Raw genomic sequence first — 25,163 nt, forward strand, 5'->3', positions numbered from 1 at the left:
AAAATATGCTAACTTTGCATGACACATGTTTTTGTTAACAGTTGAGAAAATACAGATTTCAATATCTGTTCACAATTTAACCCGGTTGGGCTTCAATAATATTAAGGCCCTTCAGGCTATGAACTTTAGGATGTACATTAGTTGATTAGTGACATCTATTTTGAAATATGTCAAGAAAAAGGCAATTGATATATTTTAGGAATTGTTTTGATTGCCAACTAATGCTGGTTTATAACAAAATATTGCAAACTGCCTGGTTACCAAGACAGTCTGTTCCTATGGCGAATGGCTAAACAAAGCATGTAAGCATGTCAACCAAAACAACATAAAGGGCAAAAGGCTATGCAACCGGTGATTACTAGAGTGCAAAGGTCACATTCCATATTATTGCCAGAATATCTTGTAAGTGACATGGGAAAACAACTAGTTACAGTCTTACTGATCAACTATTACAATGGCATCACACGAGAAATAACTCTGCTAAAAGTCCAGTGCTTAATTTGTTAATAAAAACGTGGCGGTGCCCAAAGATCAACCCTGAAACACGTGGCGCTGCAATTAAATGTGAGAGCACAGAATACCGAAACAGCGTAATCCTAAAGCCATCTCAGGCCTCTCTAATCCGTTTACAGCCACTCCCTGCCCCTTCAGCTCACTCTTGCAGCGTTCTGCTCCCTCTCTTTGTGGCGCTTTTTCATTTATTCTCTTCCTCCTTCTTCCCCTTATGTGTCTTTTGCTCGCAGTAAATGGTTGAGGTAGAAAAGTGCCCCCGACTGGAAACCACCTGCTCAAATTAAGCACTAAATAGTCACAATGTGATTTTACCTTGCTGCACAAATCCCTGTAGCCAGACTCTGGGTAAATAACTTTAAAAAAAAGAAAACATGTGAAAAGCGGCATAAACCAAATATGAAGATGTACTGAGTGTAGTACTTTATTTATCACTGTTGGTGAGGGGAAGTATCACGAGTAGAGTCACACTCAACAATAGTTGCACACAAATTATATACAAATTGTCTGCATAATAAAATATGTGAACAATTAAAAAAGACCCAGTGAAAGTAATCTAATTTTTAATGCAGACGAGCAGCATTTTGGCTCGATTTGATCGCTGTCCATTTTTGTAAAGCTACTCCAAGAAGTGGGAGGCCAAAACATTTTATAATGAAATATAGATAATGATGTACATAGAATTTCGTGATAGGAATTTCCCCATCCCCCTCCCTGCTTGTGAGTCAATACCAACTGAACACAGTACATAGAAAACCACAGTAGGCCAAAGGGGCAAAGACAGGGGCATATTTAAGAACCCCTAGCGCCACCTTAGCGCCACAATAGGGTCATTTTTGTACGCTGAGGAGGCACTAAAGTGGCTTTTCTGCCACACCATATTTACAAAGTGGCACAATACATCCATTGCACCACTTTGTAACCCCTTGCACCACATTATGCCTGCACCAGGCATAATGTATGCAAGGGAGGCTTTCCGGCGCTAGGAGACCCACAAAAATGGCACAGTAAAATTAAAAAGATTTCACTGTACCATTTTTGGCATCATTTGTAATGCCTGCTCAGAGCAGTTGTTAAAATGACGCTCCCATAGTAACCTATAGGCCCTCCTTGCACTTTGCTGCACTAGCATCAACATTTTTGCCGATTGTGTAGCAAAACACCACAATAGCGTCAAAAATGTTGACACTATTGTACTAACGACCGTCATGGCGTGCCGTCTTAGAAATACGGCACAACCATGGTGTAGTTAGGTGCCGGTAGGAGGGCGCAAGAAAAGTGGTGCATCATAGCTGATGTGCCACTTTTTCTTAAATATGGGCCAAAGTTTGAAACTTTGTTCAGCTGAAGTATGAATACTTAAGATATTGATGTATTTTATTGGACTAACTGGATATATTATGTTAAAAAGCTACTTTGCATAAGCATTTGGAGTCCTACAGAACCCAGAAATCAAATTAGCTACAAGAATAATTATTACACTTAGATAGGACCATGGGAATTACGCAATTCTAATGCTGTGGCATTTTCATAATAATGATGCATTTATCACACTGGTCCCATAATTCACCATCTGCTGCATAATTTGTAGATTTCAACAAAAAAGTTACTTTGAAGCTCAAAAAGATCAAAAATATACATAGTCACTGAAAAATATTACGGTTACAGGGATGTTATAGTTAAGTTATAGTTAGGAAATAGAATTTGAAAAAAACAGAGAAATTCAATTAAAAAACTAATGGTTACAGGGACATTATAGTTGGGCTCACATTTCACACATACAAAACCATAGAAATTCAGCAGTATTAGTTACCTCAGCTAACTATAACTTGTGCCCCCATAATGCACTGCTTATGACTTCACATGTTACATCACTCATGACATGGTCAGTGTCCCCCTTTCCCGACCAATTTTGGCACAGGTGACCACATCCCCCAGGGCCCAGCCTAATTTTTAACTTTTTTTTGGTGGGGGGCGTGTGGCCCCTCCCTGGGGCTGATCTTGGACCTGGGAACCCCATCTCCTGGGGCCTGGCCTAATTATTAAAAACACATTTTTGAGGCGAAGGAGGCCACATGGCCCCCCCTCCCCTGGGCCGATCTCGACCCCGGGGCCAGGTCTAATTATTAATTATTTTTGGGGGGAGAGGCGCTGTGTGGCCCACCTCCCCAGGGCTGATCGCGGCTACGGGGACTCCATCCCCTGGGGCCTGGCCTAATTAATAATAATTTTTTGGGGGAGGGGGGCTGCATGGCCTTCCTCCCAAGGGCCAATCTTGGCCCCGGGTACCCCATCCCCTAGGGCCCGGCCCAATTATAAATTTTTTGGGGGGAGAGGGGCCACGTGGCCCTCCTCCCCATGGTCGATCTTGGCCCCAGAGACGCCATCTCCCGGGGCCTGGCCATGTGACCTGAGTACCCCCCAGGGTCCCAGCCGGCTCCCCACCTCCTGTGGGCACCAGCATTGCTGTCGCAGAGAGGGAGTTGCTAAAGCAGCTCCCTCTCTCTGACAGCAGTTTCATCTGTTTCCCTGCCTGCATCTAGTGGAAGACACCTCTACTCTGGGAAAGCGGCTGTTTGACAGCTCTTGCTTACTCAGAGCGGAGTATTTGCTCTGACTTGGTGGGAGCTGTCAAACAGCTATGTCCCAGGGGTGGGCACCCTGAGGCATAGCACGAGCCGTCCTTGACGACGGGTGGCTGTCCCCAGGGCCATCAGTGGCTCCTCAAGGGGGGCCACACAGCCCTCCTCTAACCTTAAATAGCCCCAGGGAGGTGGTGGTCCCCTGGGTCCAGGGGTTCACAATGGACCCCCTATGTCTTTTAAAATTAGCCCCAGGTGGGGCCCGCCACATTTGATTTCTTTGATGTCCTGGGGAGGTGGTGGTCCCCGGGGCTGCATGGAGCCCAGACGGCCCCCCCAACATTACATTTTTTGAGGCCTCAGGGAGGTGGTGGTCCCTGGGGCTTTTGGGGGGCCTGGTGGCCCCCGTGTTTCTTCAGTTAAAAGCTCGAAGGAAGGTGCCGGTCCCCGGGGCTGCAGGGATGCCACGCGCCCCCTGCATTATTTTAAACTCCAGTCTTTGGCAGTCTTCCCTTCACAGCGGCAGTCCTCTCTTCGCAGTGGCATCCATACCTTCACAGTGACAGGCATTTCCATTTACTCAGTTCACAGCATGTGAGGAATAATACTGTGGCATGTTTACAGATATTTGCACTTTATTATCAAGTGGATGAAATGGTATACCTTTTTATGCAGCCACATGCTTTAATTGTGATCTTTATACTGTGCTCTTTGGGGAATGTTGTATTATTTTGCAATGATGTTTGTTGAAAGGGTGCATTTCTGTATCCTTTATGTGGACCTCATTTAAATTCCAAAACATAAATAAACAAAAAATTATTTTATTTGAATTGAATTGCTCTTCCTTGGCAAATGTGCAAAAACTTGACATACAAAAGTAACCTAGGTCTACTAAATCCAGGCAGATTCATAAAAAGAAACAAAGTTATAGAGAAAGCAAACAAGAAAACAATAAACACATCTAAAAATCTCTATGTATTATATATTTTTATATAACATGTTTATTCTGGGTCATTTAGCGTGAAACAAATTATATCTTTAACCACAAACAGTAAGTTAAATACTGTGCTATATTGTTTGGTTGTCTGCAATTCAAAGAAAGAAACATTTTTATAGACGTTCGAGTATGAAGATATCCAGTGAAAACATTATTATTACTATTTGATATATTGAGAATCGCATTTATCTGAGAAGAGATTTTGAAGCTGCGCATTCTAATAATCTGCCGCAAAGAGTCCCGATTGCAATTAGAATGTTACAGCTTAATTTACATCTCCGGGCAGAAAACTGATTGGACAAAGGACATTAAACAGCTGAGCAGGGTGTGATGAGGCATCTTTTATCCAAGTTGTCAAATTCTGGTTGAGCTAAATCTACAATTCAGATAAATTACGAAATATCCACGAGTTATGAAAAATATTTCACAGGTCTGACATCATTTTCATGTGACTTGGATTATACCCACTGCTTTTTGTGCAACAAAAGGAGCGAAATATCACAAATGTATATACATATATTTAAATGTATAAACACATGCACATGTAAACGTATCATGGAGCATATTTAATATCTGACATGTTTTTATTTTGTGCATTTTTTGCTGATAGCCACACATATGCATTTATGTAAATAATGCATGCACTTATTTGTTTACTGTATTGACCTTTGTTGGTCTTTGGAATTTGTCACAGAGATACAATGGAGGACACTCTTCAGTAAATTGATAACAAAAAGAGAAAGGAATGCCGGTAGGCCGGCTCCAGTACTCAGCACGAGGGCACTTTTTGCACAATTACCTGTGGCCGGGGCAGTGGGACAAGTACAGTTGCCCGAACTCTTGACAGCAACATTGCGATTGGAAGTGGTGGTGGCAGGCGTGGTAGCTGCAAGTAGAAAAAAGGAGAACATGGTGACTAACCTAATGTATACACCGCTCTTACGTCTACTAGTAGCGCTACTCCCGCCCTTCCACAACGAATAATGTTAACCTCATTTTATGCGATCCTGCGAGCTGCCATTTTGTATTTTCATAGTTCTTTAAATAGCATCCGTTATCATTAGCAGGAGTTACCGTGGCACCGTTTAATAGAGTACATAGGGGCTGATTTTGGTAGTACGGATACTCTGTTGCGAAGGCGACAGAGTATCCGTACTGCCAAGATAATGGTCCGCCCATCCGATTTTTATGCAGGTGGACCATTGGTGTAACCATGGCGAAGAGAACTCTGTTAGACCACTCAGACGGCCCGATGGAGAAAGGGTTGTCGGAAAGTTGGCTATCTGTCCACTCGGCCAATTAGGATGGGCGGACATGTAGCTGTTTTTTTACTGTCCGTTACGCTAGGCAAATCTTGGTGGTGAGGGACAGTAAGAAAGAAATAATTCCCCTCTTCCAGGGAGCATTATCTTTTTTAATTTCAAAAAGAAAATCCTGTTTCCAGATTTTCTTTTCGAAAATAAAAAAAAGGAAAACAGTTTGGGGCAAGGCTCTGTCAAGTTGACGGAGTCCTACACCAAACAATGAAATGCACTGACAGGTCCTGGCAATGATTTTTAAGTAACCACCAGCTTGGCTGTCATTTATAAACCGGGCAGTCGTGACCTCCACTAGTCCACTAAGGAATTTGCTCTCTCGCCCTGGTGGAACAGCGACCCAACCGCTAGTAACTAAACCCGCCCCTTAATTCCTTGACTGGCATATCAGTCATAATATTATCATTATAACTACAACTACTGCTAAAATAATATAAAAAATAGAAACAATATTACTACTAATATTATCAGCAACATGATTAAATTACATTTTATTGTAGTACAATTTGATAAATAGTATGATTAAAAACATATCAAGCAACAATCCAGCCATCAATGGCAACATGTTAGTTAAGTCGTTCCTTTTTTTCCCCCCGTCAACCTAAGGTTCTGAAAACGTGGCGTGCAGAGCTCAAGATCCCCAGATTGACAGGGGGTGAAGTAAAACGTGTGCATGTCGAATGAACCGGCGCCTTCTTCCCCTCCAGACATGCACAGTTTGTATGGTTATGACTGCTGCTGCAAAGAACTCTGTGGGACTTAGATTCGTGGTCTGCAAATAGTGGTGACGTGCAGGGCTCACAGTAGCAGTGCCATTAACACCTCAGAAACCTCAGGCCCACTGCTGCCATTCACACACAAGAGTGATGCGGGGACCGCCATGTATGCGGAACTAATGGCTGTTAAATCTGTAGGGGCGTAGGGAAGGTGCAAGCCGCCTGAGCCAGTCTGGTGAACCAGTCAGCACAACACAGGCGTTACAAAACTTAGGCCCGTATTTATACTTGTTTAGCACTGCATTTGCGTCATTTTTTGACGCAAAAGCGGCGCAAACTTACAAAATACAATTAAATTTTGTACGTTTGCGCCGCTTTTGCATCAAAAAGTGGAGCAAATGCGGCGCTAAAAAAGTATAAATATGGGCCTTCGTCCGTTATACGCAAGCACATCTAGAATGGGCACACACTCTTGTTCATTGGTGGGTAATCCACGGAAATCTAAAAGATAGCATGGTTCCTATTTTAGATCATTCTGAAGATTCAGTCCCCGGGAGACATTATTCACTACAAGACAAGTAGAAGATTTACATAACGCTACCTGGGGAGACACACCACAAGACTGAAATTTAGTGGACACTAAGGATCAGGGTGAGTCTAAAAATAACATTTAATTTATTTAGAATAAATGCTGAGTCATTCGAATAGTCAACCAATAGATGATACCCTTATATAATTATTTTGAATAGGGGATCAAGTCTATTGAAGGCTTTGAATTAAAGACACTATGAATGAAGAAATATGACATACCCGAACATCGCTTGCTACTCGGGGTAAGTTCTCTGGAGGTGATATTTTCTAACCCCTATGTTAAAAGATGTCCTCATATATGAGGAGTCTGACAATTATCTTTTTGGTCTATTTTAGGTGCTACCTATAACAAAGACTTCCGTCCTGATGATGACCTTGCAATGATTGGTTCTTATCTGTGGGGTCGAAATGTCGACAAAATTCATTGTGGATTATTGTTTGCTATGGATAGTGACTTCAGGACACCCGGATTGAAGGGGTCTTCTTTGAAGATGACTATTTTTAACCACAATTCTGTATATATTGTACATAACACCATGGCAGTTTTTTCACATGATTCACATTCACTGCGCTGGCACTTTTGGATCACCTAAAACATTTTTTATATAATTTGAGATATCCTTATTCTTGATTTCACCATATCCTAAATAAAATTACTACATTGTTATTAAACAGGATATAGAGATAAAGGCCCTAATTATGACTTTGGTCGATGGAAAAACCCATCCGCAGAAGTCCCGGTGGGTAGTTTGCAGCCAGTATGGCAGCCTCCCTGCCGGACCCATTACGAGTTTCCCGCTCGACCAGCCTACAGCATTGTCTCAGGCTCGTACTAGAGCCGGCGGCAAGGCTGTAGTGTTTAGGGTGCACCAGCACCCGTCGCAATGACCACAGACTGCAAAGCAGACAGTGAACTTCATGATGGGGCTCCCTGCACCCGGTCTCTGCCAGCCTTTTCAGGGCGGTGCTACTGCCATGAAAACGCTGGCAGAGAAGAGGGTCGTAATCCTCAAATCGGCGCTGCTTGGAGCGCTGCACTGGCGGATTAGGACCACCAGCACCTCCAGACCGACGTGAAGTCGTAATCTGGCGGTGCTGGTGGTTGTAATATGGCACTCGGACCGCCACCGCGAACCTGGCGGTCATTAGATTGTCAGGATCGTAATGAGAGCCAACGTTTTTATACCATGGAAGTCAAGGGTCACACTTCCCCCTTGGGGCCAAAAAATATTTTTTACTATATTTATATACCCGGGCCCGGGGGTTACTGGGTTTGCCTCATTTGTATCATACAAATGTTGGTTCTGGCATAATAGCAGTTAATCTTGTCATATAGATGGCCTTCATGGAATGATAAGATCCACCACTGGTACTACCGTCCCTGGCATAATGGTGCCAATTACAGGCATATTGTTGGCATCCATGGCTTGATGGTGTCCACCATCCCACTTGAAATATTACTGTCCCTGGCATAATAGTGATAATTGTTTGCTTATTGTGGGTATACATGGTATGATATTGCCCTCTCATGGTTTAATGCTGTCCATGGGATTATATTGGTAGTTCCAGGAGCGGATTGCGGTGCTTGGAGTAGGCGGGGTGGCGCGCGAGGGTGGGAGTGTGGAGGCGGGCGCGAGAAATAAAAATTAAAATAAATATTTTTAAAAACCACTTACCTCGTTCCTCGCCATGCCCGCGCTGCTCCTCTCCCATTTTGCTGCTGCAGGCACAGGCCCCCAACCTGCCCTCCAGCCAATCCTGACGCTGCTCAAATCAGCATCAGGATTGGCTGGGAGCACCCAGCCAGGGCGCTCCCAGGCAGACTATGAGCCTGTGCAGGCTCTCTCCAGCCCAGCAACACAATTGCCGGGCTGGAGACAGACTTCTGCGCATATATGTTTGGCCGGCCTGAGACGGCCAGCCAAATATACATGCGCTGTGAGGGGGAGTGAGTACTCCCTCTCGCCTGCTCGTCACTCCCGTGGCCCCACCCCTTCAAAACAGAGTTTATTATCCTTTTCTTTCAACGGTTTGCAGCTGCCGCTGCTGGTGGGGGGCAACGCTCCTCCGCCCTAAAGAAGGATCCGCCACTGGGTAATTCCTTGCATACAGTGGATATCCATGGCGTGAGACTGTAATAGAATGCATACACTGTCTATGTGGCAGTAGCACCTGTCCAGTACGTGGCGAAATGTAGTTTATTTTTACCAAAAAAAAAGGCTTGTATTTTAAGGGTTGTAGTTCCATAACATGACAAACTGATGTTCAGTTACAAAATTAATTCATTGCCAAATATATAAATTTGAAGCTGCTCTTTCAGTGAACGTTACTGCTACTGCTGAGACCCTGATGATTAAAGCTGGTATAGCCTATCTGCTGTTTGAACCTATCGTATCTCCATAACCTGAGTGATTGCACTGCCGTATGAGCCAGTAAAAATTTGTCTACCTCTTCTGTGTACTACTTGTGACTGTAAGAAGTGTAACTTTATCCATCATGCTTCTTCCAAGGAGATTGTCAGTCATGCATAAAATTACTATAAATTCATTGGATGCGGCAGGATGGAAAAGTGAAATTTAAAATGTAGACACATGCTATGAACAAGCATTGACAACACCAATAGGCCTGATATCGGTGTTTTACTTTGCCATGGTTTTTATAAAACATTGTTATTGGGGAAACTGCTTCGTCCTCTTTGAACTAAAAAAAAAATGTTTTTGGTTTCATAAAGCATACATTGCCATTGTAGTCCTTGTTACTGAAGGCAACTACTTTGTGTATCAATGTGTTCCTTGTGAAAGACCCGAATGCCATCACTCACAGTGAAGTTAGCCAACAGCTAAAGTGGACTTATCCCATGCTTCTTGCTAGATGCTGTGGTGGGTGGATAGAAAATAGAATAACAGACCAATGGATGAAGAGGACTGTATCGAAGTTCCGATAAGTAACTATATTGTGCATATCATTTTGGTAAAAATCAAACAGTCTTGGCTAACACCAAACCTAAAAATGATGGGTTGTCTGGAACTGCATTTTCACATACAGCTTTTGAGATGTTTTAAGTTAAATTGTACTGACAAATACTTCATTGTGCCACCCTGTGCTTTAAAGCTTCATAGGCAAGGTAACTTTCCATCACTACTGAAGAGTCAGGCTTGTCTGGTACACCATGTAGCATTTCAAGAGTGACAAGACCTGATGAGAATTTTGTGATATAAAAAACTTTATTTTTCAGAATTTCCAAGAGGAGAGCCACCCTATCCTGGAAAGTTCATGGAGGAGGTGGGGGTGCACTTACTTAACTCACTTTAATTTGAGGTGGTTTATGCCCCACCACATTCAAAGATCACCATCCTTTACTGCTTCGTGCAGAGAGGGAGAATAATATACAGTTCACAAAATCAGGTACAGGTGCATTAAGTACCGTTTATTCCATATCTCGCACTAGGAAATGAGGCATAACATACAGAGTCAGCATTAAAAGCACCAAATTTGGGTTTTCCATGACTGAATCCAGGATAGAGCCATGCACTTCATGTCAGGTCCTGGGATGTTTTTTCGTAATGAAAATAATTGCATCCATGCTACAGTTCGAGTTTTCGTTGCCACTGACAGGTGTTAGCATTAACAAGGATTGAATCCCAGATGATGCCAGGTATTTGCTGGCTCTGCTTGGGTTCCCTTTGATGTAGATATACAGCTTCCACCTACTACACAGCACCTTGTGGAGAAGGGGGTCCTGATGGGAGAAGCAGGGCACTGGAGGCAAGAAGCTTGGGCGCGGTGTGCAGCCCCCTGATGAAGTAAAAAAGATGGAAGGAAGGCGCGTCTGCTTGCACAATGTATATATCTTTTCTATCCCAGCTCGTTGATACATCCAACCAAAAAAGTGGGGCGGGCTGTATACTGTCAATCACTCAGTACCAATAAGCATGCATGTCTTTCTGTCTGTCTGTCTGTCTGTCTGTCTGTCTATCTATCTATCTATCTATCTACCTATCTATCTATCTATCTATCTATCTATCTATCTATCTATCTATCTATCTATCTATCTATCTATCTTAAAATGGATTAACTAACTTAATTCAGTGTTTAAAAAATACATTTGATGTAAGTGAAATATAATATTATTGTAATTTAAAAAAATTAAACAGTACGTTAAAATTAATAATTAGATTAACTTTTTGAAATTTACATATATAAATCTATAAATAATATTCAAAAACATACCTGCAAAGTAAAGACACCACAGATGTAAAACACTGCAATGTAAAGGAACTTCTGATATACTTATCTTGATTTAGTGACCCTCGATGTAATGGTTGACAATGTAAAGACTGACCGGACTGTGGGCAGGAATGTAGAGAGTGGAATTAGCAAAGGGGAGCCAAGAAGCTTAAAAACGCTTCTACATGCATGCCTCACCAGCTGTGATCATTTGTTTATCAGGGTGTGTAAGCAGAGGCACTTTATCGAGTCAAGCTATTGTGTTACAACTGCAGCTCGGCCTAAAGCCCTTTATGTCACACGCATGCCACTGCTATTCTTCTCTGGCAGAAGCACACATGGGAGGAGGTCAGGAGGACTGTGCTGCTGTACTGTAGTCCCTGCCCCTCACAAGCCCATACATCTTTAAACTAGGAATTACAAAGAAAAAGAACTCCATTCTCTGGAGAAGTGCAGGGTTAGGGCATCTCTGAAGTTGACGGAAACGGAAGGCAGGGGGCACTATGGTGCAATGGTGCCTGCATTGCAGCGAGGCAGCATGTATTAAGTCAGAGCAATGAGGGAGCAGGAATACACCATTGCTTGGAAATTATGGCACATTCCTTCTCTCTCCATTTGAAGCAGTGCAGCAGGGCATCCTGCTGTGTTGCGCTGCTTTCATCATAGATTAACCCACAGTAAGGTGTGTCGACGTTTCGACCCCACAAGAAGAACCAATCATAAAGGGGTCATCATCAGGACAGAAATTATATTTTCAGGTAGGCGCCTAAGAACACGAGATGTTTTTACTTAAGTATGACTTTCTTTCCACTATGTGACTTCAGGACAGCTGGACTGAAGGGGTCCTCTATGAAGATCGCTTTAATTTTTAACCACAATTCTGTACATATTGTATATATCACCTGGCACAAATTTGTCACATTGTTCACGTTCACTGCGCCGTTACTATAAGGAGCATCTGAATAGACTGACTAATGATTGTATTGTGAGAAATATTATTTAAATAAAAGGAACATGTATTAGATCAACCTTGGTGATAAAGGTAATAAATTCTTGCTGTGGAGGTTAAGGGTTATATCTCCCCCTTGGGACCTTAAAATCTCTTTCTATATTTACTCACCCGGGTCCTAGGGTTACTGGGTTTGCCTCATTTTTTTAAACAAACTACATCTAAATCAGGCTGTCGGACCATTATATTTGCAGTAAGCGTACGCCGTTGATGCTGTGATGCAGGTTGATTACCCAATTGGCATCCCAGTGCAGGGAAAAAGTAGTAAAGAAAGGACTGCTTTCTTTTGGGAAGGAATATAGGGCATAAAGAATTGAAAGTGGCAAACAGCGTGATGATTGCCGCCGTGATTACTGAGCATATTTTTCAGACTGAAAATAATGTCTCATGCATTTCAATGAAAGAACTTCCTAGAAGGTGGAGTGATACCCCAGGCAAAAGCATGAAGAGAGAGAAATTGGTAACAACAGGGCATGCCGACAGATGTGGTTTCAATCCAGACCTAAATAGAAGAGCAAGTTGAGCGTGAAGCTGGAGATCCAAAGACACACACACACACACCGCCCCCCTTACGTCCGTGGGAGCGTTACCTGGTGGGTAGTACAGTGGGGCTGTGACGCTAAAGTGCATCTCACTGTTTATGATGACAAGGCAGTAGTAATCTCCCTGGTCCTCCTCTCGAAAGGTTTTGATTTCAAGGGTGAAGCTCCCAAAATCCTTGTTAATCTTGAATTTGTTCTCGTCAAAGCCTTCGGCCCATTTCGCTTTGAGATTGAAATGCAGAAAGAACTGGGGCGCTTTTGTGTTTCTCAGCTGGCGGAACCAGTAGACCCCGTGGTCCATGAAGTCTCGATTCGGTGGGACGCACTGGAGTTTGAGCGGGTCAGGGTCTCCCCTTTTAGGGGAAGGTGAGGCCAACCTCAGATCAACTTGTTTCCCCTGGGAAGAGTCTGCGGAAAGAGGAGAAGCAAACACAGGGCGCGTGAATATCATTCATGCTCAGGGAAGGGAGGCCGCAGGCGAATACAGGACATTTTTAAACACACAAGACATATTCATCCACAAAAATATAAACCTTTTCTATTAACAGGAGAGCACAGAATCTTTACAAATACACCGGATGTAGCAGGGCTTTCTAAATCTGAGGGCCTTTACAAGCAGAACAGATAGCTGCAAGTGTTTACTACACCCTCACCCCACGCAGTGCAGCAGCCAAAAATGTATCGCTGCGTGACGGGGGGAGCTTGTGATGGAGCAGAATTTTGTTGCAGAGCGCACCACACACACACCTCTTTGGGCCACAGTGCAAGGGTGGTTGTGTGAGTCTGGCACAGGCTTTGTACTGGAAGGCGTCACTTCAAGTGCACAATTCAATGTCTGAACACATTTTAAAACGTGTCCTACTTTGCGTATATGATATACAGTGCAGCACACATGCAAAGTTGGAAAAGAAAGAAGAAATTAAAACATTTCTCCTTTTAAGGCCTGCTTTTGAATGGAGTTAATTTTTGACACAAAACCCTGTCTCACATTTTTGGTAGATACATTTTTGAATAAAAAAGCATGGGTATTGGCATGCCAAGTGCCATGTAACGCCCCCTTATGCTTTGCACTACTTTTAGGCAATTTCCAGCGCAAACCAAGTAAAAAAACATTTTGAGATGGTTTGCGTTATTTTTGCAACGCAAACACAGTGCAAAATGCCGGTAAATGTACCCTGTCAACTTTTTATATAGCTCTTCATGCAATATCTCCCCTGCTTCTAAAAATCATAATAACAAATGATCCTATTAACCAGTATAAATATGCATAATTTATCACCTATGGAAGAATGGTAGGCTGAGTTGGCCCTACCAGGATCTTAATCTGTAATCTACATGTTACGCAGAGATATGGACCGCAGGCACTCAACTAACTGTGCTTAATTACTGATTTGTAAAAGCCCTGTCCCTTCCAACTTCTTCTGTACTCTGTTAAACAGAAATTGTGATTCAGGCTTTTATCCTTCCTAGGTTCAGAAGTACCATTGAGCTGGGAACGTTAGCATATGATGGTAAAGCACCTAGATGTCCCTACGGGGGATGAAACACTACACAAATTGAAGTCCTTGTTATTAGTGCTCTCACTGGAATGTTGGCAGTGGGAGTAACAACCAATCCGATCTCTCAGAATGCAGTCAATACCGAATACTGATGCGCAGCCCCCAAAACACAAACATTAGGGGAGTTCTGTCAAGTACATTGTTGAGGCTTGCACATTGAGGGCCATATTTATACTTTTTGACGCAAAACTGCGCCAACGCAGTTTTGCGTCAAAAAAATTAGCGCCGGCTAACGCCATTCTGAAGCGCCATGCGGGCGCCGTATTTATTGAATGGCGTTAGCCGGCGCTATCAGACCGGCGCCGCCTGGTGTGCGTGGAAAAAAACCACGTACACCAGGCAGCGCCGGCGTAGGGGGAAAATGGCGTTAGGGCGTCTTAAAATGGGGCAAGTCAGGTAGAGGCAAAAAAATCGTCTTAACCTGATTTGCGCCATTTTTTACGACGCCCAGACGCCATTTACATGACTCCTGTCTTAGTAAAGACAGGAGTCATGCCCCCTTGCCCAATGGCCATGCCCAGGGGACTTAGGTCCCCTGGGCATGGTCATTGGGCATTGTGGCATGTAGGGGGGCACAAATCAGGCCCCCCATGGCAAAAAAAAATATATATATACTTACCTGAACTTACCTTTACTTCCATGGGATGGGTCCCTCCATCCTTGGGTGTCCTCCTGGGGTGGGCAAGGGTGGCAGGGGGGGTCCCTGGGGGCAGGGGAGGGCAGCTGTGGGCTCATTTTGAGCCCACAGGTCCCTTAACGCCTGCCCTGACCCAGGCGTTAAAAAGAGGCGCAAATGCGGGGTTTTTTGCCCCGCCCACTCCCGGGCGTGATTTTTGCCCGGGAGTATAAATACGACGCATTTGCGTCGCAGTCATTTTTTTAGACGGAAACGCCTACCTTGCATCTAATTAACGCAAGGAAGGCGTTCACGCAAAAAAATGACGCTCATTCCTCATACTTTGGCGCTAGACGCGTCTAACGCCAAAGTATAAATATGGCGTTAGTTTTGCGCCGAATTTGCGTCGAAAAAAACGACGCAAATTTGGCGCAAACGGAGTATAAATATTCCCCTGGATCTATTAGCAAGATCTAAAAAGAGGAGGCTCTGCTCCAAATTTTTTCACTTGGCCTTAGTGCTTGAAAGCAGATCATTGCGATGCTTTGGAGAGCCCCAGAGGGACCCCCACGGATGCACATCGAATGAAGAAATCAAAATATAGGCACAAGCAGAGGGCATCGTTCTGCAAAATGAAGAACGACTGGGGCAACACAAGTACCCTAATGCAGACCTACGCAGACCCTTGGTGGGACGTAGTAGAGTTGTTTATTGACAGCCACGGCTGAACAAGGTACATGCAAGTGCCATATGGAATGGGGTTACACAAAGGAGGTGTACACGTTGACACTACAGCTTCTCACAACCACAAGCAAGAAATGTTCTGTTCTCGCCTCCCCAGATTTCACAAACTAATGCGCTCCTTAGTATTTTCAATCGGCTAAGTGGCAACGTGTTGTATGACATATATAACCCCAAAAAATGTTAAAGATGTGATCTGGATAACTGTATGCACTCAAGATTGCGCTGATTGTAACCTTTTGGGATATTACAGCATGTACTGGCAGAACAATACAAACTTTAAAACTAATAAACTTATATTTAAAAAAGTGTAGGGCTCTTACCAAATGTCCTGCATTGAGGGACAGTTTTTAATAATTTACTTTCCAGTGCAAAACTTGTTTTTGTTGGAAAGTAGTCTGAGAGTAACGCAAACCAGAGTGAAGCACTGCTGTGCGTTACTTAGCATCAAGGGGGTGGCACATGGGTGGCACATGGGCGCTCCCATGCAACTCCCGTGGCGTTCAATGCAAGGCCCTATCTAATAACAATAGAGGACAGGGTTTTACGTACAAAATGAACACCTCTATGTGTATCAAACAACGTTACACATATAAATGCCTTACATTCAGTAGGTTCGTTTAGTGTAGACTCCGTAACTGTTTCTGAGCTGTTATTTCGATGGAACTATGATGTGGTTTATGTTGTAATATCAATCATTGAAGGAATAATGCTGCTTGTTAAGACATGTCTTCACATACGTGCCATAAACTCTGTCTGAGTGCTCTCTAGACACTGTTCATACGCAATGAATGACTGTTTGCATAAACAGTTACATCTATGGGTAGCAAGGTGGATGGATGGTGGAGCATCGTTTACCTAATTATTGTTACCAGCCTAGCGTGTTAATATACACAATCTTACAAGCTTTTCTTTACTTCAAAGACCAATTTTTGGATGTGCAGCCATATCCCATTTGCTACCATAGTAAAAGAAGAAAAATATACTTAAATAAGTAGCTAAGAATGCAGAATTTTAGAAACAGCACCCTTTGTTTTGATAAGAGCACAATTAAAATTGGAATATTCATATTTTGTTTACCTTTCATGACTAAAATCAGGGCCGGCTTTAGCGCTTGTGGCGCCCAGTGCGGCAATCTTTTTTGGTGCCCCCCCCATGACTGCTTCCTCAGATTCCCTCACTACCACTGGGCAAAGGTGCCCCTCATCTCTCCATAGCCCCTCTTTCACATACATTTCATTTGTTTAAGGCTGTCTTTACTAATAGGAAGGTATATCTACCCAAACTAACCCATTTTAGAAACTTTAGAAATATATAATGAAAGATTGGGGAAAAACATAATGTACTAACCTATTTTATGCATTTTGCATGCATCTCTTTGATGACAGTTCGTAACAGTAGCTGTTCTATATTAAGGTGGTATATTTTGAACTGCAGTGACAGAAGGATCTCTGTGACAAAAGCAGTGATCCACTCAGCTATCCTCATAAAATACAGATCTGGGATCTGCATGATACACATTATTTGCAGCAGACATATTAACCCTCTGCGCTACTTTATGGTGAATCAAAACTGCCTTTGGACAAAACTATCACTATATATAGTTCTGTCTAAAATAGGAGTCCCGTGCTCTATTTTAAATATTATCAGGGATCTTTACACTGGCAACTATGGTAGAATTAGATGGGGCCCACAAGGTGAATTAACAGAAAAATTCCTTACTGCCCGAGGTGTAAGACAAGGTTGTGTTCTTGCCCCTACCTTATTCCTTCTCTTCATAAACGCATGCATCCCTTATCTTATGGAGTGCTCTAACGACTCGCCTAAAATAGGAGGGCAGAAGATCCCCTGCCTTCTTTTTGCCGATGACACCCTGCTGGTTTCTCAAACAGCCACAGGCCTTTCAACCCTGCTCTCAAGATTCATTGACTATTGCAATGATTATGGGCTCGAAATCAACCGATTAAAAACCAAGTGCATGGTGTTTGGCGATAGGAAAGGCAGAATGAGACGACCTATCTATTTAGAGGGTGCCGTGCTGGAAAGAGTCAGCGATTTTGATTATTTAGGCCTGAAACTAGAAGACTCGCACAAGTGGCAGCGCCACATCCAGAAGGCAACTTTACGATTGCAACAGCGAGCGAGTGGCATTGCAAGATTTGCAGCTAGATCTCCTAGCTTTGCCATGACGCCCGCAGTAGAAATTTATAAACTACAAGCAAGAGGGGGAGCAATCTATGGAGCTGAACTGTGGGGCCACTGTTGCCTGGATGATTTGATAAAAGTGGAGAACTCTTTCTTAAGGTCATTGCTAAGAGTTCCTTCCAGTACCCCAATGCTCCCAATACGCATGGACCTAAATCTCCCTTCTATCAGCCAGATCGTTGCACTCAAGCCCATGTTGTACTGGATTCGCCTATGGTCATCAGATTCTCTTGTCCATTATAGATGTGCGCTAGCTAACTTGATGGCCAACAACACTAGCTCCAAAATCAAGTGGTGTGCATATGTAGAAAGGACCCTCTCGCTTCTTGGTTTGGGGTCCTATTGGAAGGAACCATTATCTATCCCTAAGAACGCAACCCAGACTCTAAAGGATGCTTTCTGGCTCCACGTTCAACTTTCCCAACTGTCCGCTGTCTCGTCATCATCCATGACGGGAAACTTTTTATATTTTAAATGTCATTATGAATTTGCACAATATATGGATATAGTATCTTCCCCGTTTGCTCGTTCATTATACATTAGATTCAGGGTGGGCTCTCTTCCTTTGCGTTCCCTCACTTATAAATGGTCTAATTTTAGTTGTTCTTCTAAGATGTGTCCGATGGGCTGTGCCAGAGAAGAATCAGTAACTCATATTCTCTTCCAATGCCCCGCATACTCCAAACAAAGAGCCCGTTGGATTATTCCTCTGTGCAGAAGTAAGGGTTTTAAAAACTGCTTGCTAGCTTTGAGAATTTTTAAATCTGATTCATCGGTTTTAGTGGTTTGTTGTTTGTCAAAATATTTAGACTCAATCTGGCGTATCAGACTGAACACGCTTAAAAAAGCAGAGGGAAATTTAACAATGAATGTGGTAAACAACAATTGATGGATTTATCATTGCATGCACATATCACTTTTATTGGTTCAGATGCATTCCCTACCTGCTGTTTTTATTTTTCTTAGATATTTTTTAAATTGAAATGTCCTTTTTATCTGATATGGTTTGCCAGGCTTGTATCTTATTCTTTTACCTATAATGCGTTTTTACATAACTATAAGGTGCGATTTTCCATGAGGGAACTGCTTATGTGTAAATATTTCTCTTTTCTTTTTTTTTCTCCTTTTCAATCTTTTATGACTTAAATTGTTTATCATGTAGCTTGCCGTTCCTTTTTTGTGTGATGCGCTTTTATGGTATTTATATTTACCGAAATAAAGCTAATGAATGAAGTCTATATATATATATATATCTCATAGTCATCACAAGAGTTATCTTGCCAATTTTAATGCTGCCTGAAAGCTCAACCCACAAAGAACTCTGCATCAGTTTTTTTTAAATTGTAAGTTATTGCTAAATACAGCCCCGCCCCCCCTCCCTCCCCAGGTCAGCAGCCAGTGCGGCCGCACCACTTGCGCTGCCCTAATGCCGGCCTTAACTAAATATTGATTAAACAACTGCCAATGACATAGAGTCTGTTGGAACTGAAATTATGAGGATAAAACCTGTAGTTCGCAGGACCCCATAAAATATCTTCCATATTTCTGGGTCCCCTTTATACTACGCCGAAGTTTGTGCAATAAAAGATCTAAAGCACCCAAACATGCATTTCTATAACTGTGACTGCTGAGTCCTGTATTTTGTCTTGCTCTGTTGTTTGCTATGTTCTACTAAAACCATAAAATTAATCTATTCCAAGTGAGTACAGAAATATTCCTCTGATCTAAGTATGTGTTGCGATATGTGTTTCTGTGTGTGATCTCATGTGGCAGTAAATAGGCCTGAAAGTGTGTTATATACATGGACTTCATTTAGGGGTTGCCAGGTGGGCACAGCTGCGACCCCTGGCTTGCCACCTGCGACCCCTGGCACTGCCTGTGCAACCCCTGGCTTCAGACGTGGCACACTCAGTGCCACGAACACAGTGGCAGCTCAGTTGGGGCTCCATTCTCCTTGCTTTCTGACAATTTTTATGGCACTAATAGTGAGAAATGACATATTATTCACTGTTACTGAAAAAACGGGGGATAATTAGCTGGACTATACCCTTCCATGGCAGCTGAGGTAAGTAAAATTCTTTTAAATGTGTGTTGTGTGCGTGCTTGCGGGTGAGAGTGTATTTATGTAAGCAAATGTGTATGTAAGTGTGAATTTGTGTGGATGAGTAAGTATGTGTGTGTGAGTGAAAGTGGAGGTCAAAGGGCGCATGATGTCACTTCCGCTACCCCTGACATTTTGGTGAATTGGCGACCATGGTTATGTAGATCACTGCAGTAAAAGTGTAAGCCAAGTTCTTTTAGCAGTGGTGGTCAACCTTTCACCTGCAAATAGATTGGCCAGTCTGTTCATACATCTGTGTGCAGAGAGGGCACGAGTTAAAACATTGTGCTGCTCTTTAATATTCTAAGACTAGTTAACCCTTCCAAATCTGTGAATTATCTCAGTTACCTTTTAACCTAATCATTTAAAAGGTTGCTGCGCAGTGCTTAATTTGTGACAGAATAAGTGAGGCCCAAAGTTTTGCTCAGAAGCCCGCAGCTGGCACTGTGGATATCAAGGGTTCCAAACCCCTTGGGTGTCTAGTATTAACTCCACTTCACACTTCTTTAACCCACCACCAGACACCCCCTGCCCCTTTATCTCACTCCTTCAGGTTCTTTCTCATCCCTGCTTTCTTTCTTTGTTCCTGTGTTTCGGTCTTTTTCTTCCTCCTCATTAGCTCATTTTCTATTTTTCTCTCTCCATCTTAGGTCAAAGTTTGATGTGGAAAAATAAGTTTTGGTCTCCAAAAATGAGAGCCGGTGGGCCCCACCCGCAACCACTGGTTCACATCAAGCACTGCAGCAGAATAATGAAAACATTGATTTAATAACTCTGATGGCAGTTCTGTGCTTCACTTTTTTACAGACGGGTCTGGTGGGTTAGTGGACTAATGCTTCCACTGTAGGGGCCTGTGCTGGACCTCATGGTCATGGGTTCAAATCCCGGCGGGTCCACTCAGCCTGTTATCCAAGTTCTGAGGTCGATAAAATGAGTACCATTGAGTTGGGTATCAATAAACATCTGTTATTCAGTGCCGAGATGCCTTGGGTATCAATAAACATCTGTTATTCAGTGCCGAGATGCCTATGGGTGAACGTGCGCTTTACAAATACTTATGTTACAGCAGATATTTGAACACAAAGCCAAATCTGCGCTTTTGTCCTGAAGTCCCTAGGTGGAAAAAGTAGTACTTTATCAGCTACTCTAATGCCTCCCAAAGCAAATGAGAACACAAAAATCCAAGTACAGCAATTTTTGGAAAAGTGTGTACAATCTGTGTTCAGCAAGAAGGTTGCCTAGTATTTTTAGTTCTAATCCCCAATGCGCTCTCTTTTTTTGCACACAAGTTGTCATGTGATGAGGGATAGATCTAAAAATGAACGTACAGTATAAAGTAATGATGTAAATCTATGCAACATTGTTCCAAAGCATTGAGTCCTCATTTGCGTAGGCGCCTTCTGTCTTTGTGCGGTAGTGCAGGGCAGTTAAACTATCCTGCTTTGTATGACATCTTGCACCTATAGGCTGCTACATTGCCCCCCCTCCACCCCACAAAAACATCCTGCGCCCCTACGTTTTACAGAGGTGCAAAAAGTGTCCTGTGTGAGCACAAATGGCGCAACCAGGTTCTAGCGCTGGTTCATATCTGCACCCGCAAAGGGGATTCAAAGACGTAACACAGGCCCCTCCAGCCCCTGTTGTGGAGGGGGGAACCCAGCGCTTCAGTGGACCACCATTCAACCCAAGACCAATGAATAACTGTGAGATATTGAAGACTCTGGGGCTTCTCACTACATTCTGTAGGGGTTGCCCCTCATTTTGCATTAGGCCACTGCATGGAATATCCACAGGTAGCATGTGATCATCATGCTTCAAATGTAGGGTCACAGTTGGAACCATCAGTGTTTCCATGAAAAATTGCATAGGATAGTCATTGGAAATGTGACCTACACCTACAAAGCTGCAACTTTATCAATATTGACTAACGTTCCCTGTAGCATTTCACGCCCAGTTTACACTCCCGCGCTTCATGGCACACATCTCCTGAATAATGGACCAAACTAAGTCTGAAAAGTTTCCTTTCATTCCTTTTTCAGGGGGTGCAGGAGAGAGGATTGCAACACATGAAATAATGTTTCCAATTTGGAGGAGGAAAAAAGTGCACTTGTATCTTAAGCTTCTAGGTAAATTTGCTGATTATCCTCGGATGAAAATCCATCAGTTTACGGTTATGCATAACCACAGAAATCTATAGACATCTTGGTGACTTAATCTAGGGATAGCAATAACTCAGTGTAAAAATCATCATTTAAGGCTTGAACTAATATGATTATGACTTTTTGTTAATTGGTTCCCGTGTTGTTATTGAACTATATGATTTGCTCTTCCAGTACCCCAAACTCTTTACTTTCTATCTGTATCAGTGCCAGCTAGTTCTTCAATACCTGATAGTGTCTATTTGTGGTGAAACTGTTCTTGTGGTTGTATGAAAGAGAATGGTTCTGCCCATGGTGTAAATTCCATGAATGAGACACAAATGGTCTACACTCTTTCCATTTACTGGCATGTGATTATTTTGACATGTAGTAAAGTACCATGGATTCAATTCTAGTTGCTTCCATTTGCATCGCAAGACTGATCATTTGCCTCTGATTTATTGGCCTCTCCTATTTTCTATTAGTTTGAGTTGATATTTGTAATTAACCAATAAAATTGGCTTTGTTTGCCCACTTGCAATCCATAGTACAATCTTTAAAAACTGTCATAAATAGATTGAGTAGGATCCCTTAGTATTTCTCCGTCGCAATCCAGTTTTGCTTAATTATGTGTTCTTATCTCCCCTCTTACCATTTGTTTACGCATTTAGGGGCAGATTTAAGGAAATTGGCTCTGCACCCAGTTCAGCTCCACTTTCCTTGCGCCCCTTAGCTCCCCCCTACCGCAACCATGTGTGCGCCGTATTTAGAATACGGAGGACCATGGCACAGGGTAGAGGGCAATAGCGTCATTTTTTTGACGCTATTAATGTACTCTACAGGAGTAGTGCCAACATTTTGGCGCTACTCCTGCAGAGTACATAGGGGTCCATTACAAATTATAGTATGCCACCTTCTGGCGCTACTTCAAATGAATAGGACATTTGTTGGGATCAACATGGACCTTTTTCTGCCAATCACAATTAATTCATTTGTCTAATATGAAGAGGAATCAAATGACACATTTTATAAAAAAAAGAGAAGAACAAATAAATTAGAAAGATGACTAATAAGAGAATATAACAGACATTGTGAACCTCCTCTGTTGGGTTTGTTTAAGTTGACAGATTACGACATCAATTGAAGATCATCTTGTTGTGTTATTCCTGGAGATACCAGTTATTGTTATATCATGTAGCCCTTTAGACTAAATCCTTTGTTGGCCCTATTGCATTTAGTTGAGTCCTTGTCATTTACACTTTTTAATAGGGTATGAGTGAATTGAGTATGATTGTGATTTTTGTGTTTTAGCATTTACTTGTTTTCTAGGGTTTACACTGTGGTTGCTTATCAGAGTGCTATTTATCTATTATACTTTTTTGACTTTAGTTGAGTTTGAGTATATCTATAATATTTAAATACATTTATCATTGTGTACTTTCATCTGATATATTTTTATGTTTTTTCATATATCTGGTCTGTATCTCTGAGATCTCCTCTTTGGATACCTGGGATTCCCTGATTCGGTACCCAGAGTGTCCTTGGGACATTTCTAGTTTATTTTTGGTTGCCACCTTTTAACACCTGCTATGAGCAGGTGTTAAAAGTGACAAAAAAATGGCGCAAGGAAATCTCTTAAATTTCCTTGCGTCACTTTTTCACCCTACTTAACGGGGGAACACCCCCTTTGCATTCATTAAGCCTGGCGCGGGCATAATGTGGCGCAAGGGTTTACAAAGTGCCACAATGCAAATATGGTGCGGGGAAAATGCCACTTTAGCGCTGCCTTGGCGTCAAAAACATGACGCTGTGGCGGCGCTAAGGTGGCCTTAGGGGATCTTAAATATGCCCCTTATTGTCCTCATGACTGTGACTTTGCTTTTGAATACGGCCTACCACACTGTATCATTCCTTCCTTTCTGATTCCTGTAATGCGCTATGTCACCTATACAGGCCTTGTTCGCGCCATATAAAACTCTTAAAATAAATAAATCTATATATTTGTATTATTTGGTCTGGAGAGAGGCGCAGATCTCGCAAGGCTGAGGGTATAAGAGAGTAATGTGTGGGATCATACATGTGTGTTCCTCTCTTGGAGTCACTGATGGATCTCTTATTATGTTCCTCTGCGCTTGAGGAAACTTACTAAATGGAGCAATACACTCAATATAATACATTTACACTTACTAAATTGGTGTAATCCACTCTTGCACTGAATCACCTTTAAATTCCCAGGGTCCTAGTGACTGGCTTAGTTCCTCAATTCCAGGAGAAAAACAGGACTACAACTGGCTTACCACTGCCTTACTCCTTGAATTTAGCATTACGTCAGTAGAACTACAGTAAGTCACAACTACTACAGCACAATTTTTTATGAATCGGGCCCCCAATTTGCCAAACTAAAACCTTAAGTATATATAATATGTTGTACTTGTTTGCCAACCTCTATGGAACATTTAGCAATTAGGGTGTATAGGAGTGGGTATTTTTTGTAAAACACTCAGGACCAGGTTCACCAAACTGTCACCCAACGCAGAAAAGCCACCTAAAATGCTGCACTGCGTAACAGAGAGAGATCAGGAGAGCGCCACATCTACAGAGATATATCTCTCTACTCCCCTCTTCCTGGCTCCGGGACAGAATTTTGCTGCCGAGCGCCACACACACACCTTTGCCCCATAGTGCATATATTTTCTACTGGAAGGGTTACCTTCCAGTAGAAAATACTGTACGTAGACAAATTTAAAAACTTTTCCCACTTTGTATTTGTGCTGTACAGTGCAGGAAACATGCAAAGTCGAAAAGAAAGGAGAAAGTTAAACATTTCTCCTTTTAGTATCTGGTTTCAAGTGGCTTTGGGCTTATGAGACTTAGGGTTCCTTGGCTCAAAAACATCACATCTATAGCTCTTGGTCCTGTAATATACTTTCTTCAACCTGCTATGATCCCTGATCTTCTCAAATGCTTCTTTGATACATGACTTTGATTGTTAAATGGTAACTGTTTTTACGGCCTTGAAAAAGCCTGTTGGACGAAACACGTGTTGGCTGTTTGAGTGCTTCTATCACACTGTTCATATTTTTCTTCTCATTAATATTAATAGCGAAATACTATACACCAAGTGTTTCACTATCTGTTTTCCAAAAGCATTTCTCTGTTTGAAAAAAGAACACCCTTTTCAAGCTTACCACTCCCACAATAAACAAGTGATATCAAAAATGCATCAAGGGCAACATATAAGAGCAAAGGTGCAATGGGCCCTAATGTATGCAAGAAAATTGCCCCCTTCCCATCCCTTGATTTGATAGTAAAA

The 25,163-nt window shown here is 42.5% G+C and overlaps 1 protein-coding gene across 1 annotated transcript in view; it reads right to left on the reverse strand.

Moving 5' to 3' along the window:
• CD8A (CD8 subunit alpha) overlaps positions 1-25,163 on the reverse strand; it is a 44,996-nt gene that overhangs the window by 19,410 nt on the left and 423 nt on the right. The window contains exons 2-3 of the mRNA XM_069204452.1: positions 12,539-12,898; positions 4,889-4,975 (exon numbers count right to left, since the gene is read on the reverse strand). Of these exons, the coding sequence (XP_069060553.1) occupies positions 4,889-4,975; positions 12,539-12,898 (447 nt within the window). The remainder of the gene's footprint in view (positions 1-4,888; positions 4,976-12,538; positions 12,899-25,163) is intronic.

This window comes from Pleurodeles waltl, chromosome 1_2 (assembly GCF_031143425.1).
Source record: "Pleurodeles waltl isolate 20211129_DDA chromosome 1_2, aPleWal1.hap1.20221129, whole genome shotgun sequence".
Classification (NCBI taxonomy): domain Eukaryota; kingdom Metazoa; phylum Chordata; class Amphibia; order Caudata; family Salamandridae; genus Pleurodeles; species Pleurodeles waltl.